At 43.9% G+C, this 16,939-nt stretch overlaps 2 protein-coding genes across 3 annotated transcripts; both read left to right on the top strand.

Moving 5' to 3' along the window:
- Positions 1 to 896: 896 nt before the first annotated feature.
- On the top strand, positions 897 to 6,874 carry polr3glb (RNA polymerase III subunit GL b). 2 transcript variants are annotated; one of them, XM_085366056.1, is made up of 8 exons: positions 897 to 1,058; positions 2,503 to 2,655; positions 3,220 to 3,349; positions 3,445 to 3,513; positions 4,029 to 4,085; positions 4,180 to 4,268; positions 4,496 to 4,615; positions 6,495 to 6,874. In XM_085366056.1, exons 2-8 carry the CDS (start codon positions 2,551 to 2,553, stop codon positions 6,579 to 6,581), a joined length of 657 nt encoding a protein of 218 aa, XP_085222182.1. In that variant the 5' UTR covers positions 897 to 1,058; positions 2,503 to 2,550; the 3' UTR covers positions 6,582 to 6,874. The 2 variants fall into 2 exon arrangements, with proteins under 2 accessions (XP_085222182.1, XP_085222181.1); XM_085366055.1 differs by having other exon boundaries at positions 897 to 1,169.
- A 1,146-nt stretch (positions 6,875 to 8,020) lies between these two features.
- Positions 8,021 to 8,668, top strand: LOC146623641 (uncharacterized). Its single transcript, XM_085366068.1, has 2 exons — positions 8,021 to 8,271; positions 8,392 to 8,668. Exons 1-2 carry the CDS (start codon positions 8,021 to 8,023, stop codon positions 8,627 to 8,629), a joined length of 489 nt encoding a protein of 162 aa, XP_085222194.1. The 3' UTR covers positions 8,630 to 8,668.
- Positions 8,669 to 16,939: the final 8,271 nt, after the last annotated feature.

Genomic DNA, 16,939 nt, shown 5'->3' with positions numbered 1-16,939 from the left:
AATAAAATTTATTATTATTATTATTATTATTGTGGCACCATCACGCCCGTGCTGCTGATTCTCGGACCTTCACCCAGCTCAGTGGACGGTGCTAATACAAAAAGAAGAAGTTAAACCAGGCGTCTCACACTCAAATGAGCGGGCTGGCACTGGAGGGCCACCTTAATGTTCAAGGAGTACAAAGTGTTTGTTTTTAACCCTGTAAGACCCAGGCCATCAAAAAATAACCAGAAAATTCTCATGTTTTGGAACTGAGATGTTTATAAACCCTTATAACAAAATCCACATTTTTTCTGCAGCATCGTGTTGTGTATGATATATTTTTATTATATATTTTTTTTATCGCATCTGATACATTGGGCATTTATGGCTACTTTTTGTTAAAAACAATGTTAATTTTAGACAAAAACAGTTTTGTCCATAACATTTTGAAATTATGGCACATGTTGATCATGATACAAAGGGTATTATAGGTTTAATTTCAAATATTATATAATAATAAAAACTGCAAATGTGAGTGCAAATCTTTTTTCCTCAGTCTTAATTAACTGAAGCTTTTGAGTGAACTAACAGTCAGACACATTAGTCCTCTGTTTCTGGACACACACATGACAGCACTTCTATCATTTAACACGATATTAATGCAGACACTTGTGTACACATTAGAGCTGTTGCACTCCACAACAAGTAAATCCTCCTAACAAAAAGGAACTTCCAGGACCAAACAGCATTATATGTTTTACGTGAATCTATGGTCCGGAACTGGAGGTGACACGGGCCGGAAGAGGCCCCTGTGCAGGGAGTTTGACACGCCTGAGCTAAACCGTCGGAAACACTTCTGACCTGTAGGTGGCGATGGCGGACCGAAGCAGCAGCACGCCGCAGAAAAAGAAGAAGCTGTGATGGCGCGGAGCAGCACGTAAACAGATGTGAACAGATGTTTTAGCGCATAGAAACAGGACAGCTGCTCCGACAGAGACCCGAGGAAGAGATGAGAGAGAGCGGAGTCAGAAGGCGCGACGGGACGGACTGAGGCTGCAGAGAGAGGCGCACTGACGGTTAGGGAGCTCCGCTAACACCGCTGCTAACAGCTAACACATGCTAACACATGCTAACAGCGGTTAACAGCTACAACCCGCTGCTGGAGGTCCGCCTCACCAGGTGTCCAGGTGGGAACTGTCCCCACACCGTGATTGGCCTCTGTCTCCATACACACAGAAAGACATGACATGCACATAATGTGCACATAATGTGCATGTCATGTCTTATCTTTTTCATTCAAACAGCTTTGGCTTTTTAATCCGGTTACTCGGGTTTACTTGAATCTCTCGTGTGTGTCACCTGTGAGGTTCAAGGTTCTTTATTTGTCACATGCATAGTTATACAAGTATAACACACAGTGAAATGTAGCCTGACACGCTCCTCGACATGTGCAAAAATGGGGGCGGGGGGGGGGGGGGGGGGCAGTAGAGGAAGAACATTATATATATATAGTATATACACTGGGTGAATGTGCAGTAGTAGCAGCAAGCAGGTGAATTCTGTACATTAATATGAATAGACATCTGACTATTTTACAGGATAGACAATATAAACATATTTAAAATGAAAGGAATTGAAATGTACATTGTGCCTTGGTTTAGTGTCTGGAAGAGTCCTGTCTCAGTCAATTATAGATGATGTGAGAGGGCGGGTGTGTGTGTTTAGGGCACGGATGGCTTGGGGATAGAAGCTCCTCTTGAGTCTCTCCGTCCTTGCCCAGAAGATGCGGAACCTTCTACCAGATTGCAGAAGTTGGAACAGTTTGTTGCCAGGATGGGACGGGTCCTTCAGTATCTGCGCTGCTCTAGTCCGGCATCTCCTGGTGTAGGTGTCCTGAAGCGGGGGGAGAGCAATCCTGCAGCAGCGTTCTGCTGTACGGATCACTCTCTGGAGAGCTTGCAAGCTGTCACATGTGAACTGAAGAAAAAGTCACGCAAATCATCAGTCATGTATCATCTCACCCCGATACACGTGACATAGGGCTGCTCAATTAATCGAATTTTAATCTAAATTACGATCTGGGCTTTCAACGATCATTAAAAATGACTGAGCCAATTATTAGCCCCTCCCTCATGCTTTACTCTGGCGCTGCTCCGTGTGGCAAATCGAGCGCACCTCTCTGCGTTTCGAACACGTGTCACAACAATTAAGAGGACACGAGGGAAGCTCGGAAAGCTAAGCAGAAGTTATTTGGAGAGGAGAGTGACTGCCGTTGGTTGAAAAGAGAAAAACCTTCAGTGGTGTGGAAACATTATGGGTTCGAGTTCTTCATCATGGTCTCATTGATGAAGCAGAGGACCGTCCTGTCACATGTCTGTTTTGATAATTACGTTTGTTTGCAGACATCACCCCCCCACACACACACACACTCACGCACACTGTTAGCCCCGCCTCCACTTCAGCCTCGCATGTTTTGGAGACGGGTGGAGTTCTAATTGTGTTCCGTTGGTTCTGATCCAGGTTCTGCTCTAACTGCTGAGTGGATCTGTGTGACCCATCCGAGTAGCGATGGCGGCACGTGGGCGGGGGCAGAGGATGCTAAGTTTCACTATGGAAACAGTCAAAGGAGATGCTCCACCTCCATCGGTGCAGCAGCCCACACCTGTGTTTCCTGTAAGAGACTCACCTGCACCACTCGGGGGGGGGGGGGGGGGGGGGGGGGGGATAAGCATCAGACTAGGTGTGACCTAATGATGTCACTCAGTTCCCGCCAATAACTCATGCTGATAATAAAACGCCGTGTTATTGGCTCAGACTTTGGTCGTAAATATTTTGCACTTGTAACTCAGACGTTGTAGTTGTGTAAATATGTTTTACAAAAACACGATTTATTTATTTTTAAGGTCTGTTTGCAGATACAAAGACCCGCAGCCACGACAAACACACAAATCCTCATCTATGCACAAACATAACATTTTCGGATATTTTGGTTACAGGGTTACAAACACCACAATCTGAGCCGCATGTTATCTCAGCACTCAGCTTCTTGTCCTCTCAGATTATTGATTATTGATTATTGATGTGTTCAGGAGTTTGACAGAGGTCTGTCTTCCATCACTGATCAATAATCTGATCAATGCACACAGACAGGCTGTAATTTAAGTCTAAAATTAAGTCATTAAAGTGGTGAAAGCAATGCATGCTGGAACATCGCGTTAATGCCTTGCTTTTGTCAAGGTGATGGAGCGGAAGCCCCTCCCCCTGACAGGCGGGGAGGAGGCGGAGTATCTGTTGGCCCTGAAGCAGGATTTCAGAGGCGCCATGAGGAGTCTGCCCTGCTTCATCCAGCCGCTGGTGACTCACAGAGGTCAGAGGTCACACGTCACACTTCGCTCGTCTTCCCGCTGATGATTTGCAGCTTTATTGTGAAAGTCTCACCTGTGCTTCATGTTTCCTGTCCAGATGTGGAGCGTTACTCTGATAAGTACAACAGAAGCGAGCAGATGGACAAGCTGCTGGACTGGGCTCCAGGTGAGGCTCCGCCCACAGCAAGTGATTAATCAAAAATCAGCAGCATTCACTGTTTTTTCAGGATTTATCCAATCAGAAACCAGGTGAATTTCTGCACATGCTCAGTAGAAGAATTTGGGATAAAAATTTTCAGGTATAAAATAAATATAAATACAGGATGCAGTAGCAGTACACAGTCATACTATACAGTAATACTTCACACTAGCAGTACACAGTAGCAGTACACAGTCATACTATACAGTAATACTTCACAGTAGCAGTACACAGTCATACTATACAGTAATACTTCACAGTAGCAGTACACAGTCATACTATACAGTAATACTTCACAGTAGCAGTACACAGTAGCAGTACACAGTCATACTATACAGTAATACTTCACAGTAGCAGTACACAGTCATACTATACAGTAATACTTCACAGTAGCAGTACACAGTAGCAGTACACAGTCATACTATACAGTAATACTTCACAGTAGCAGTACACAGTGCTGTTAACCACTCCCTGTTTTCCAGACTGGAAGAGATTCCCCAGAGAGCTCCGAGTCCACGTCAGGCAACCTGCCAGAGACAGTCAGTACACTCTGATTACACTCTGTACTCTGATTACACTCCGTGTATACAGGTGATGGTCTGGTGTTTAGCGGTGCGCTGTGTGTGTGTTCAGGTGTATCGGCTGCCGTTCAGTCTCCTCCTCCTCCTCAGATGAAGAAGAAGGGTGTGAAGGATAAAGAGGAGGTGCTGCTCAAACTGGAGGTGAGTCTGGATTTAGTCTCGCTGTGAGTCACGTTCCACATTTCTGAGTTTGGTTGTTTCCGTCAGCTGCGTGGAGCGTTTGATGTTTAAAAAAAAATTGTAACGTTAATTCAGTTTGAAGGTGTTCCTAATAAAGTGTCACAGAGTTGGGTTTTATTGATCCAAGTTTACTTTCGGCTTCCTGCTGGTTCCACCTTAAACTAACGAGTCCACCTTAACTGTGCCAGAGCCTGGAGAAGAAGGAGGAGCAGGAGACGTCAGAGGACGAGGAGGGAGAGACGAAGAAGAAGCAGGAGGAGGAGGAGGCAGAGGGAGAGGAGGAGTATGACGAAGAGGAGTTCGAGGAGGTGAGACCAGATCGATCAGTTTATTCAAACGCTCCTCTAACGAGGGTGTAACCAAATAATCCCAGATAATCTCTAAAGGTAATTAATCTCATCATCAGTGATGTCACTGGGACGTCCTGTTCACACCTGCAGGATGTCTTCTGCTCTAAACTGGAATTAACTGGTTTAAAATGCAGCCAGTCAGAAACCAATCTGGGTTTAATCTGTTAATACAGTGGGGCAAAAAAGTATTTAGTCAGCCACCGATTGTGCAAGTTCCCCCACCTAAAATGATGACAGAGGTCAGTAATTTGCACCAGAGGTACACTTCAACTGTGAGAGACAGAATGTGAAAAAAAAATCCATGAATCCACATGGTAGGATTTGTAAAGAATTTATTGGTAAATCAGGGTGGAAAATAAGTATTTGGTCAATAACAAAAATACAACTCAATACTTTGTAACATAACCTTTGTTGGCAATAACAGAGGTCAAACGTTTACTATAGGTCTTTACCAGGTTTGCACACACAGTAGCTGGTATTTTGGCCCATTCCTCCATGCAGATCTTCTCGAGAGCAGTGATGTTTTGGGGCTGTCGCCGAGCAACACGGACTTTCAACTCCCGCCACAGATTTTCTATGGGGTTGAGGTCTGGAGACTGGCTAGGCCACTCCAGGACTTTCAAATGCTTCTTACGGAGCCACTCCTTTGTTGCCCGGGCGGTGTGTTTTGGATCATTGTCATGTTGGAAGACCCAGCCTCATTTCATCTTCAAAGTTCTCACTGATGGAAGGAGGTTTTGGCTCAAAATCTCACGATACATGGCCCCATTCATTCTGTCCTTAACACGGATCAGTCGTCCTGTCCCCTTGGCAGAAAAACAGCCCCATAGCATGATGTTTCCACCCCCATGCTTCACAGTAGGTATGGTGTTCTTGGGATGCAACTCAGTATTCTTCTTCCTCCAAACACGACGAGTTGAGTTTATACCAAAAAGTTCTACTTTGGTTTCATCTGACCACATGACATTCTCCCAATCCTCTGCTGTATCATCCATGTGCTCTCTGGCAAACTTCAGACGGGCCTGGACATGCACTGGCTTCAGCAGCGGAACACGTCTGGCACTGCGGGATTTGATTCCCTGCCGTTGTAGTGTGTTACTGATGGTGACCTTTGTTACTTTGGTCCCAGCTCTCTGCAGGTCATTCACCAGGTCCCCCCGTGTGGTTCTGGGATCTTTGCTCACCGTTCTCATGATCATTTTGACCCCACGGGATGAGATCTTGCGTGGAGCCCCAGATCGAGGGAGATTATCAGTGGTCTTGTATGTCTTCCATTTTCTGATGATTGCTCCCACAGTTGATTTTTTCACACCAAGCTGCTTGCCTATTGTAGATTCACTCTTCCCAGTCTGGTGCAGGTCTACAATACTTTTCCTGGTGTCCTTCGAAAGCTCTTTGGTCTTGGCCATGGCGGAGTTTGGAGTCTGACTGTTTGAGGCTGTGGACAGGTGTCTTTTATACAGATGATGAGTTCAAACAGGTGCCATTCATACAGGTAACGAGTGGGGGACAGAAAAGCTTCTTACAGAAGACGTTACAGGTCTGTGAGAGCCAGAGATTTTCCTTGTTTGAGGTGACCAAATACTTATTTTCCACCCTGATTTACCAATAAATTCTTTACAAATCCTACCATGTGGATTCATGGATTTTATTTTTCACATTCTGTCTCTCACAGTTGAAGTGTACCTCTGGTGCAAATTACTGACCTCTGTCATAATTTTAAGTGGGGGAACTTGCACAATCGGTGGCTGACTACATACTTTTTTGCCCCACTGTAACATGGGATTGATCTCGTGGATTTTCTGAGGCTCTAATTGATGTTTTCTTGGCGCTGCAGGAGACGGATTACATCATGTCATACTTTGATAACGGCGAGGATTTTGGCGGCGACAGCGATGACAACATGGACGAGGCTATTTACTAAAGCACCAGCACACATGACTTCCAGTCACATGTTCCTGCGGTCTGACCGAAGTCGAGTCAGACCGACGACGATGATGATGATGATGATGATGATGAGACTTTTTCTGAATGTTTTTAAACTTTTGTACAAAATGTAATCAGTTTTATTTTCTGCTGCTGGACCAATAAAAACAGCACGTCTCACACACGCTCTGTAAGCATTTCAGGGAACGTTCCTCCTGGAACCAGCTGATCGTGACAGGAAGCAGCAGCTGGTCTGAGGAGGACCATCGTTACACTCGTGCCTGTGGTAAAACAAAAACTAGTAACACACAGCAACAACAACAGCATCTGGTAACATCTAGCACCCAGGCCTCACAGTCAGAGGACATGCACAGCTGTGGAGGAGCGTCATATCAAAATAGACGGAGGGACATCGTCATTAGGAAAGGAGAGACTGAGGTCAGATGAATGGCTGCTTTCACCATGAGTCACTCGCTGTGTCCGAATTCAGGGGAAGGATGCTCAAAATGCCATATTTGGAGGCAATGACGTCACAGCAACGCGACGAAGGCTGTCCGAATTCAAAGAGCGACAAATGCGTCCTACTTTTACCCAAATGTTAAGGATGGGTCCGATGTATCCTTCGTGTCCTACTATATCCCAGGATTCATTGCGGGTCATACAGGAGATTTGTTCCTGATAACGATGGTGGTCGAAGAGGAAAACACTTTCAAATGTAAGTATATAAAATCTGGTTGTACAAAAGTTAAATTGTTGTAGCGGCCGTGTTGTTAAGCTTTGGGCATCTGCAGAGACATGTTCCTTTTATTTAAATAACCGTAAACCAGCTTGTATTGCGGGTCCCGCGGTTTTTCATGTAATGCCACTTACATACAGCTAATTTAGCCCTGCGACAGACTGGCGACCTGTCCAGGGTGTACCCCGCCTTTCGCCCTATGACAGCTGGGATAGGCTCCAGCGCCCCCCGCGACCCTGAAAAGGATAAGCGGAAGCGAATGGATGGATGGATACAGCTAATTTAGATTTTTTGAATTGGTGACATGTTGTGGGGAACAAAGACCAAACGGCTTAATTTATTAAAACGAGGAGAAAACGATCACCTCTTCACTGGGGTGAAGAATTGGGCCGCTACGGCGTGGAGGTACAAGAATAAATCAATGTACACATCATATTCATATTAGTGCGGTCCTATTAACCCTCATGCTGCACAGCAGCGGTCCCCAACCTTTGTTGCGCCACAGACACGGAGCCTTTAAGGTGTCGCGGATGAATGCAACCACATAAAATGACCAAGACAAAAACTGGTATTTTGTAAATATAATAACAAACGTGAATGTACTGAGTAATTGTGTAACTTTATTAGCAGCGTCCTCCTGAAAATGTGCCAACATTGAGAGTAACGTCCTCCTCTCTGCCGCTTAATGCTCTCTGGTCGTTATGGTAACGTGTAAATATTTCTTTCAAAATAAGACGCACAACTACAACAAGGGAAAGACCCAGGGAAACCGAGTTAACGATACAAACCCTGAAAACCATAAATTTCACAGCGGAGCCTCAACTCCCGTGGCCCGGTACCACACCACTCACGGACCGCTGCTGACCTGTGATGTCCACACGGCGTTCCTCTGGTGTCTGAAAGTCACCCCCTTGCAGGCCAGAAGACATGAGATAACTTTAAAGAATACAAAGTACGTCTGTGTGTTATCAAGAAGATGATTCTTAAGAACACAAGTTAATAAATGTGCAACTACTAAGAGTTGTGGTGTTTTTATTTGCCTGCTGTCATCTTTGATTTCCTCTGCCTTTAGGATTGCGAGTATCCAGGCTCAGGAGAGGGGTCAGTGGGAAGCCCACTGCTGTGCTTGGCCCTGGTTTGCCCTCATGGATGAGGTGATAGGACAGATGCCTTCCACTAAGCCTCCTGTCCTAATGTCCTCTCTCCCCGAGGACACCCCAGGGCCAAGCACAGCAGTGGGTGACCAAAACGACAGCGATGACGAAGCCACCTACGACAGGGAGGAAGAGGAGAAGATGATGAGCTGCTAGACCTCATCAGAGAGGACATGAGGCAGCAAAGAGAGGAGAGGAGAGCAGGGAGAGGATGGACCGACTGTTTCACTTCTAGAAAGATCAGTTCCCAAATGAGTTACGTACTGAGAAATGTGTTTATTTGAATATATTTCTTATGTGTTGCATTGGTTTGAAGGTTTTATGGTATTAATAAATTGACTCAATTTGATTTATGAACATAACTTTGAACAATATTACTTGGATATTTATTTGATAGCAATAAATAAATAACAAAAACAATTAAACAAGAATATTTCAAATACACAGTAAAGATGAAAAAACAATATTTACAGTTGTTCAGACAGGATTAAGCTGAGTGACCTGGTCCTGGACCGTTTCTTTTACAACTGTAATAGATTACAGGAAGTCTCTGGCAGTGTTACTGAAGATCAGACGTGGATGGTGCTGCAACTGAGACCTGCGGTTTGTCTTTTCTGGTCAGCGAGTGGAGAATCACACAGGGTGGTCTGCAAAGAGCTTTAGGATCCTCCCACTGTCCACTGCATCGTCCATCCACAGGGTTTGCAGGGCTCACTCGTGGCTGCCACACCACTCAGATGTTTTCAGAAATATGCAAGCAGGAGATGGTGGGTGCTGTATTATTAGTATAATACTTGTAACTCTGTAGCAGACAACAGTTTGATAAAGTGCTGTGTAAAAACAAACAAAAGATTAGATTCTATCAGTTTCAAAGATATTTAGTTTATATATGTTATATGACACAGTACATGTGTAAGAATGACCGATGTTGTGCCAAAAAATGATCGTCTGCCAAAAACTGATTTCCGGTTTTTGCCCTAAACTGATTGCTCGTATTTAACCTGCTATGAATAACTTGTTGTTTTATAATATGTGAAACATGTCAAATGTTTCCCTCATTAATGATATCAGGTCACTTTGAGCAACCAGCAACATTCCTGGAACAGGTAGAAGCTGCAACCAGTTTTTGGCAGTGACTTTTATCCTTTATTTATCCAGTTCACAAACAATCTTGTTGACATTAGAAATTTATTTTTTAAGAGTAATCTGGCCAAGAGGACAGCAGACAGCAAAACAAATATATCAATTGTATCTACATTAGAACCAGAGTTATAAAGATACTTGAACAACAGGTAATTATTGTATATAAAACTCCTTTGTAAACCATGTTCACCGAAGTCTATTTACCAACATACATAAAGATATTACACATATTACACTTGGAAACATTGGAAATCATTTTTGACAGGCGAACACTTCTTGGCACAACGCCGGTAATAATTCAATTATCGTGTAATTAGCTGAGTAATTCCTAAATGCGTGTAGATTAAAGGACATTATTTTACCTGGACATGATTGTCTCTGATGAGCCTAAGGTACAAAACGTGCGGGCGACGACGATAAGGTTTTTCTAGCTCCTCGAGAATTAAAATTGTCCAAACAACTGAGCGACATTTCTGGGTCCATTTTAAAGTTTTCGCGCTGTGGCGCTAGCGACGGGAAAAACACGTAAGTAAGGGCGGAGTTGAAGACTAGGAGGCTGTCCACAGCCCATCTGTTATGTTGGATACTCATTGTTTGTTCAATAAAGTTTCTATGGAGAAAAAAAGGGGGCTGCCCACAGCCACTCACTTCCTGACTACCCGTCCGTCTAAGGACACTACCTTGTGACGTAGGTAGTTAGTGTCCTTATGAGCGTCCTTCCCCTGAATTCGGACACAGCAACTGCTAGCAGGTAAAGGTGGTTCGATCCCAGGCTGCCTCCTGGCTGCATAGCGAATATCCTTGGGCAAAATGCTAACCCATGTTTGCCTACTGGTGGTGGTCAGAGGGCCCGGTGGCGCCAGTGTCCGGCAGCTTCGCCTCTGTCAGTGCGCCCCAGGGTGGCTGTGGCTACAATGTAGCTGCCATCACCAGTGTGTGGATGGGTGGATGATTGAATGTAGTGTGAAGCGCTTTGGGGTCCTTAGGGACTGAGTAAAGCACTATACAAATACAGGCCATTTACCATTTACCAAAGTGCAACGTTTAGTGATCGGCACATGCTGCGGTGCAGCTGAGGACTAACCCAGCTCCGCCTGTACCAGCCTGATGTCTCTCTCACCATTACGGCCCACACTTTGGGAGTCACTGCACGGATTACGGTGCAGGTGAATGATGTGTCCCTGGACTCTGTCGTGCTTTGGAATAACGTCAGGTGTATGAACCAGGTGTACACCTCCCACAGGCTTCAGACCAGGTGTTTCAGCCTGGCTCAGATTCAGCAGATGAAGTTTACCGTAAAACACCATATTTGGAGGACAGGGTCACCGTCAAGGCTGGACTGGGACAAAAAATCGGCCCGGGCATTTTGACTAGAGACCGGCCCACCAGGACAAAGATTGAAAATGTGACGTCATTCAGGGGTAAAACCGCAAAGGATTCTGGGAACTTGTGGCAAGAGGTACTAGCGCACGCAGGCTTTCAATTGAACTCAGTTACACAGCGATAAAAAGAAACCCAAAAAATGTCAAGAAGCTGTTGTATTATTAACTGCAATAGCCGGTCGCATGACAGCCACGGGAAGCCGACGGGTAAAGAGATCGTTTTTTTTAATCGGATTACGTCGTTGAAGAGAAATTTTTTAAGCCATGTTTCCGAGGTAAGAGCCGACGGATGGTCTGGATATACCAAATATAACGTCCCAGAACACTCCAGCTCACATGTTAGTCTGCTCCAAATCAAATCAAATCACTTTTATTGTCACATCACATGTGCAGGTACATTGGTACAGCACATGTGAGTGAAATTCTTGTGTGCGAGCCTCACAAGCAACAGCTTCCAAGCATTTCCACACAGGTCAGTCTGCTGTTGTAGTTAATGCGTCATTTTCATAACATAATTAGTGATATGAATGTGACAGGTGAGACCTGGAGACTTGGGACCGCCCCTGGTGGGCGGAGCTGGTCTTCGCTCCTTTCATAAGCGCAGGTGTGGGCAATTGGGTATTCCTTTGCAAACCTGAAGCTGCGAGTGCTTGGTCCGAGTTGGGCAAGTTGGTGTTTCTTAACTATGAAAGTCTGATACGCGTCCTCCCCTAAACTTCTGTTAGAACGGTAGGTTACACAAAAATGTACCACTTGAGCTCTGGCTGTTGGCAGAGGTTTACAGTTATTTGCACCCTTGTAGGTGGGAAACATTGCTCCCGTGAGAACGGTATAGTGGACTTCATCGCCACTGACCCACATTTATTAGGGTGTGACACGAACTTGTGGACAGGTAACAAAACCAATTCAGTGGAGGAATATTCCTGTGTTTTATTGTCCAGCTAGTGATCTCCTGCCTTTTATTCACAGAGTACCGAGCTGCTGCTTTGCCAGGTGGATTTCTGGCTGCGGGCAAAGGACCCGACACATCAGTGTGTTTTAATTTGTTTTAAACTGGTGTAAGCCGACAGACTGACTGCTGCGGCTGTCGATGGTTTTGGTTTTTTGTTTTACTTTTTCTGTATCAGTAGGCACCACAGATATTGATTCGCAGGCGGTGAAGGCGCTGCAGGGAAAACAAATCCTTTTTTTGTCTCCCCGCTCTTGCATGCACAGCGGGGGGCCCGAGTGAAGACGGCACCGAAGATTTGCCTTTTTTTCTATAGTGTTTTACCCATTTGGGGTCATGTGTGAGTTGCTGTCCATTTTTAACCTGTGTGCTATGTCGATTTGTTTTTAAACTGTTCCCCGCAGCGCTTGTCCTGCCTCACGGGCAATCGTACAGTCTTATCGTTTTTTAATAAGGTAACGTTTTTAATTGTTTTTAGGTGCTGCTGTTACACTGTTTCTTTTATTTTGTATTAAAAATTAAACTCTTTTAAACTGACTGTGCGCCTACGGCTCTGTCCTATTTTAAATAGGTACCTACCATGGGTCACATAGGTTACAAGCAAGTCTGGCGCTGAACAGAAATTGTCGCGCTATGCTCCTTTGTTTATTGTGCATAAATAGTGAATTGTCCTGACACAATATTGTGTTTCGCTTCTGTTATTATGGTACATTGACAAAAACATATACTTTTATTCACAGGATAAAACAGTTGTTTTGTATCACTAATTGCCCAGTACGATTACAGCATACAATATTATTGTCACTGCTACATTTCTGTGATGCTACCAGAAATTATTTCCACTACTAATTAATTACCGTTGAGCTCAAAGGTCCTATTAATAAACGGTTAACGAATGTGTATCTATGACAACGATTTGTGAGACTGGTAAACTTACCTTTGTTCGTACGATGGTCTTTCGTTCTACACGGTGCATTTCAAGGTCCTGCACCCATCCGTCGGTAAACTGTACCTGGGCTTGTTGCAGTGACCTGAAGTTACTAAACTTCACGAGTGTATGCACTCACTCCAAGAACCGTATAATTATAAATCTGAGCGTGGTGAAAGTTGGGCAGCACGCTGACGTCTTTTGTCCCTCTGTGAGCTCGTGAGGGTCTGACCCTTTCACTCCTTTGATTTTTTCCTCGTATCTTTTCTTTGTCTTTTCGTCGAGTCTGTCTTTCTACGGACCGGCATTGTTCTCTTTTTGTTTTGTACATTCCTTTTTTGTGCGGCAAAGAAAAAACAAGAAGGTATTGGAACCGGAGAATGAACGTTTTGCGGTGCTGCAAGTGCTTGCATTTGATGCGGTTTGTTTTGCCACGAGTTCCCGACATGCAATGCGCGAAAATCACGTGATTGCTAAACAAGGGGGAGGGTGCATCCGGCCTCCTCGGCTGTAATTGGTCCAGCCCAGAGTCGATCATGACCAATTGGCCAATCCAACACCTTTCATTATATATACCCTTCCTTAAAAAAAAAAAAAAAAATCCATCGGCCCATAAAAACAAAAAATCGCCAGCGGCCCACCGGGCAAATGCCCGGTATGCCCGATGGCCAGTCCAGCTATGGTCACCGTTAAGATACAAACCTCTGCAGCTGTGGCCAACCACCTGCTTTCTTTCTGTGAACTGATGACCTTTGCCCTCTGAGCATTCCTCCTGGCTCTGATTTTTAAATTTGATGTTTTCTTGTCTTTGCGACTCCAGACATGCCGATCCATGTTTTCTTCGCGTCTCCTCAGACACAAACTGGACCTCTTTGTTCTTATTTTAACTGAAGACTGAAATTATGTGTAAATGATTTCTTTTCCTTTGCATGTGTCACGGTGTGTGCTGCAGCAGGCAGGGACCCAAACGCAGGACTCGTACACGGGATGAAAACTTAAAGCGGACACAGAGGAAAACACAGCAGGACAACGAGAGGACGGGGACAGGAGGGAACACAGCTGGGACCATCAGGGGGCGCCACGCCAGTGCCACAAATGTTGGGGAAAAAAAAAAGAAGTTGGTACTATTATTTCTAAATACAAAAAATAATCCCACGTTAATTAAAATGCAAAGTAAATCTTATTTAATAGAAATATTATTTGTTACAACATTACGCCCCCCCTCCCCGCACGGTGCGCCCCCTCCCTCCCGTATCATGGTTCCTTTTGGACGTCACCACATCAAAAAATCAACACAAGATGTCAAAACGGCCAAAACTGTCAGGTGGCCAGGGAAGAAAAAAGAGAAAAGAAGAGGAGGAGAAACGAGAAAAAGACAGAGGTAGGTAACGTTAGCCTACATGAAATTATTTGAATGTGATAGTAACCTAAATTTTTAGCATTAAGCTAATGTTACATGATTCGCTAATTGCTAATCAATAAATAGCTAGTTAACTGTTTTAACGTCAGTTAATATTGTGGAGGGGGCTAAATTGTTATGGAAAATAATAATGTAACGTTAGGTAATTACAGTACTCCCACCTTTCCCACCATTCCTCATTTGTATTCATCTTTTAAGCAGGTGTTTTTTGTTTACATTGTTATTGCCTTCTGGTTAGCTAACGTTTACCCTGCAGGTAATAGTCACTTTTCCACCCCTGTATATATTATAGTTGTAAGCCTAGTTGTTAAAGCGCACATCATTAATGTTAATTAAGCAACATCACATGAGAGGGAATGCTGTTTTTTAATATGAGCACTGCTGTGATTCGGTCAAAGATAATCATAGCATAACATTCTCATATGATATTATACTGTTACTTTGCATTCTGCTATTCAGCATTTCACTGTAATGATGACAATAAATTGAATCTAATCTAATTTGCATATCAGTTAACATCATACATATATCTCTTTGGTTTTTCATTTATATTATATCATTTCATTTTATTCCTGGAATCATATGTTTTTATTATTAGACTTTAATACTCAGTGGTGTCACATACTCCTCTCTTCAGATGCACTGTTGAAGTTTCTAAATCCCACCCCTGGGCCATCTACCACATCTACCGCTGCTGCCTCCACTTCAGCAGCACAACCCACCAGTTTTGCAGCAGCATCAAGCAGTGTTATTGTATTTCATATATTCATTTTTTATTTTTTTGTATTCATTTATTTATTCATATATTTTTTTATCTTGTTAATTATTCTGATTGTGAATTTGCTTTCTTTAAGTAAAAAAAAAAAGGTCAAAGACAAAGCTATTCGGTTTCTTGTGAGTACATACACTACACTGCCGATGTAGGGGGGCGCCACCTAAAATCTTGCCTAGGGCGCCAGATTGGTTAGGGCCGGGCCTGGCTGGGACACATCAGACCTAACGAGACAGGGGGAAGCAAAACTAGATACACTGCACACAGGACAGGAACTATCAAAATAAAACAGGAAACACACAGACTCAGGACACACAGCTTACACAATGAGTGGGGAGACATGAAACGTGGGACATGGGAAATCACAGAGTATACACTGCTGAGGTAAATACTAAGGGAGGAACAATCACTAAAGAAAGCCAAAACCATGAACAACAATAAGAACATAGTGTTACGTTACGTAGTTACAACGTTTGAAACACAAAAACTCGTGACAGCATCCATCAATAGATAAATATGACACAAATAAAATCATGACTTTATTATAAATAACAGAAGGACATTTCTGTTTGTGGGTTCATTTTGAAGCTTCTAGTATTTTGAAGCACTGTGTTATTAATTCATTTATTTCACATGCTGGGTCCACGCCCTCATTTTATGTTTGACAGCGTTTTAGTAGGTAAAAGCTTAGACATGAGCTGAGCTGCGGTTTGGGGAAGGCCTCGAAGGGGCCAGGCAGAACCCGTGTACTACACAGAAGTGAAGAAGTTGGAGAATTGAAAAGGGAGGGTGGGGCTCGTAAATGAGAATAAACAGCGTGCAGAAGTGGGGGAACATATAGAGATGAGAATCAGAAGGGGCGTGTTTGGAGGCGGGGTCACACTCCTGAAATTCCGATACTTAATCTCCATTATTTGTTTCAGGAAGTGACCTTAATTGGTCGCGAGTGCCTAATGCTAGTTAGACTGACTATCAGTCTGCATCCACACATACTGCTAATTAGTAAAATCCAATCTAAACCGTAGAATTTCTCTCACTACAACTGGAGCTCCGCCTCCACAGATGCTCTGTTAGTACAGAGGTCATGATGGAAATATGTTATATGCAAATATATTTTTGTACATGTTAATATTTCATACATGTTACTGTGTTCTGTTTGCAGCGAGAGCAGCGACAAACTGGAGCTCAGTTCCTTCTGTAGGTTGTTAGGTTTTGTATTGTTGATTGTCATTTATGCTTAGAAATATTTAACCATATATGCTTAGAGGTGTATAATCAATTGTGTAGTGATAGGATGTGTGATCTTTAGCAGGCTGCGAAGGCTTGGTGTGTATTCCACACTGGAATGCACACCTACATCCTGGGAGCATGAGAAGAGGTCGTACCTTGTTTTATTGTTTTATGGTAGGATAAACGTGGCTGTATCTGTTTTAGGCTAAGTGCCTTTTGTTTAGATGAACTGTTGGACTTCCAGACCAGCAGGTTTAGGGAAGTCATTTATGGGGTCACACTCTGACCCCACACACACACACACACACACACACACACACACACACACACACACACACACACACGGTACTCTTTGTTTGTATGTAGACGTCATATGTTAATGACCCTATGCATATTCATGTAACCACAATAAAAGGAGTGCTATGGGGAACCTGGCTGAGAGTCTGATGGAGGTCAAGTGGTGGGACGACACTTGGCTCCAGGCAGGTCTCCCTCATGCATGAGTAACACGAAGAACTCTGCCTACTTGGTGTTCAATGCTTTTGCTGTGTAATTATATTGTCTTCAACGTTCCAGCGAATAGGTTCAAGCTACAAACCTATCAAGGTACACCCATAAAGGTGATTCTGATGCCACACAGAG

The sequence above is a fragment of the Diplotaxodon limnothrissa genome, linkage group LG11, assembly GCF_057381915.1.
Source record: "Diplotaxodon limnothrissa isolate DT_005_m linkage group LG11, D_limnothrissa_male_GT1.1, whole genome shotgun sequence".
NCBI lineage: Eukaryota > Metazoa > Chordata > Actinopteri > Cichliformes > Cichlidae > Diplotaxodon > Diplotaxodon limnothrissa.
Note: the sequence above shows the minus strand (reverse complement) of the source record. Positions and strands in the feature narration are given on the sequence as shown.

Bases quoted from the DNA above. Each gene is read 5' to 3' on its own strand.
- polr3glb (XM_085366056.1), top strand. From the start codon at position 2,551: ATGGCGGCACGTGGGCGGGGGCAGAGGATGCTAAGTTTCACTATGGAA. The intron at 3,350-3,444 runs GTCAGAGGTCAC...TTTCCTGTCCAG, and splicing joins GCCGCTGGTGACTCACAGAG to ATGTGGAGCGTTACTCTGAT. The intron at 4,616-6,494 runs GTGAGACCAGAT...TTGGCGCTGCAG, and splicing joins ACGAAGAGGAGTTCGAGGAG to GAGACGGATTACATCATGTC.
- LOC146623641 (XM_085366068.1), top strand. From the start codon at position 8,021: ATGGTAACGTGTAAATATTTCTTTCAAAATAAGACGCACAACTACAAC. The intron at 8,272-8,391 runs GTACGTCTGTGT...CTCTGCCTTTAG, and splicing joins ATAACTTTAAAGAATACAAA to GATTGCGAGTATCCAGGCTC.